The sequence below is a fragment of the Anopheles cruzii genome, unplaced genomic scaffold, assembly GCF_943734635.1.
Source record: "Anopheles cruzii unplaced genomic scaffold, idAnoCruzAS_RS32_06 scaffold04599_ctg1, whole genome shotgun sequence".
NCBI lineage: Eukaryota > Metazoa > Arthropoda > Insecta > Diptera > Culicidae > Anopheles > Anopheles cruzii.
Genome location: NW_026458184.1, coordinates 1 through 1,302, shown reverse-complemented (window position 1 = coordinate 1,302; position 1,302 = coordinate 1). Strand labels below are relative to the sequence as shown.

Genomic DNA, 1,302 nt, shown 5'->3' with positions numbered 1-1,302 from the left:
TTTATATTTCGTATGCCTTGCCTCGTGAGTTTTCAAATTACCTGCGTGCGACAGAAAATTACTGAATCATTAGGAACACTAGTATTATTGTAGCAATGCAAACTATTTCTACTGAAATATCATTTCTCAAAGCTACCTTTCATCTTAAATTTCGCAGGGCAGAACGAGCAAGCATATGATTTGCTCAAATTTGAGTGGTGGTATCGGATGTGTGCAGCCCTTTTCGTGTTGTCCGAAAAGGTCTTGCCACAATGGGAGCACAGCAAAGAACAAGTGTGAGTCGGAAGATGGTTTTTCAGAGCTTCTCTTGTTATGAAGCCTTGCTTGCAGACGCTACAAAAGTAATTTAGCCCACTTGCATGAATTCTACCATGTTTTTCAAGGCTTTCTATGTCCAAAAACAACATATCGCAGATATTACAACAGTTGACCTCATCTTTGTGCACGGATTTTAAATGGTCGCTCAAGTCTCGCGCAGATGCGAAAAATGTTGACGGTTCACAAAATGAACACAGATGCTCATTTGCCGATTGGTTTTTCTGACTAATAACGTTGGTATAGGGCAGGGCTTCAATTCCATAGTCTGACTCATCAGATGACGTCGAATTGTCGTTGGAGTTTATGTTATCCTCTGTAACAATTGATGTAACTGCAACAGCTCTTTGCGAACCAATGGAGCCGATCATGCTATCAGATTGATTTGATTCCTCTTCGATTTGTTGCAGTTGAACATCGTTTTGCTGCACAGTTGAACACGGATTGCCATCAAACTTGTCTCTTGTCTCTTTCGTGTCATCAAAACCTTGACAACAAATTTGAGTCTCTATTTGTTTGTTCCAATCATTGAACATCTCAACGTCGTTCTTTGGAGTATTTGCCGTGGATGTTGCACACTGTTCATCCGGATACAGCACCGTCAAGCATTCAACGCTGGTTATGCAAAGGTCGTACAGCTCGTTTGCCTCGATAATCCTGCGTTTGCAATCGCCACATATTTTTGTGGGCCATTGTTTATGTTGGTTACTGGCGAATGCTTTGGGACAAATCGTGCACAACACGTCCAAAAGCGACAATGTTTTGTTAGCCGCTTCACGAACACTACAGACAACACCAACTGCCGTCAGACAAACTCGACAATATTGCGATTCCATTACTGCGTTCAAGGCTTTGGATTGATCTTCAAATGTTTCTAAACGATGGCTGAAAATTGCAACGCTCAAAAATAATTAGTCGAAAAATGTGAGCTTTGTTGATAGTTTGCAGTAGAAATCAACAAACATGCGAATGTCAAACTGATTTTAT

General features: G+C 40.9%; 1 protein-coding gene across 1 annotated transcript; it reads right to left on the bottom strand.

Moving 5' to 3' along the window:
- Positions 1–247: 247 nt before the first annotated feature.
- LOC128277206 (zinc finger protein 236-like) lies at positions 248–1,241 on the bottom strand (the record flags this gene model as incomplete). Its single annotated transcript, XM_053015647.1, has 1 exon — positions 248–1,241. A coding segment is annotated over exon 1 (904 nt), but the record flags the coding sequence as incomplete, so codon positions are not given.
- Between the last annotated feature and the right edge of the window lie 61 nt (positions 1,242–1,302).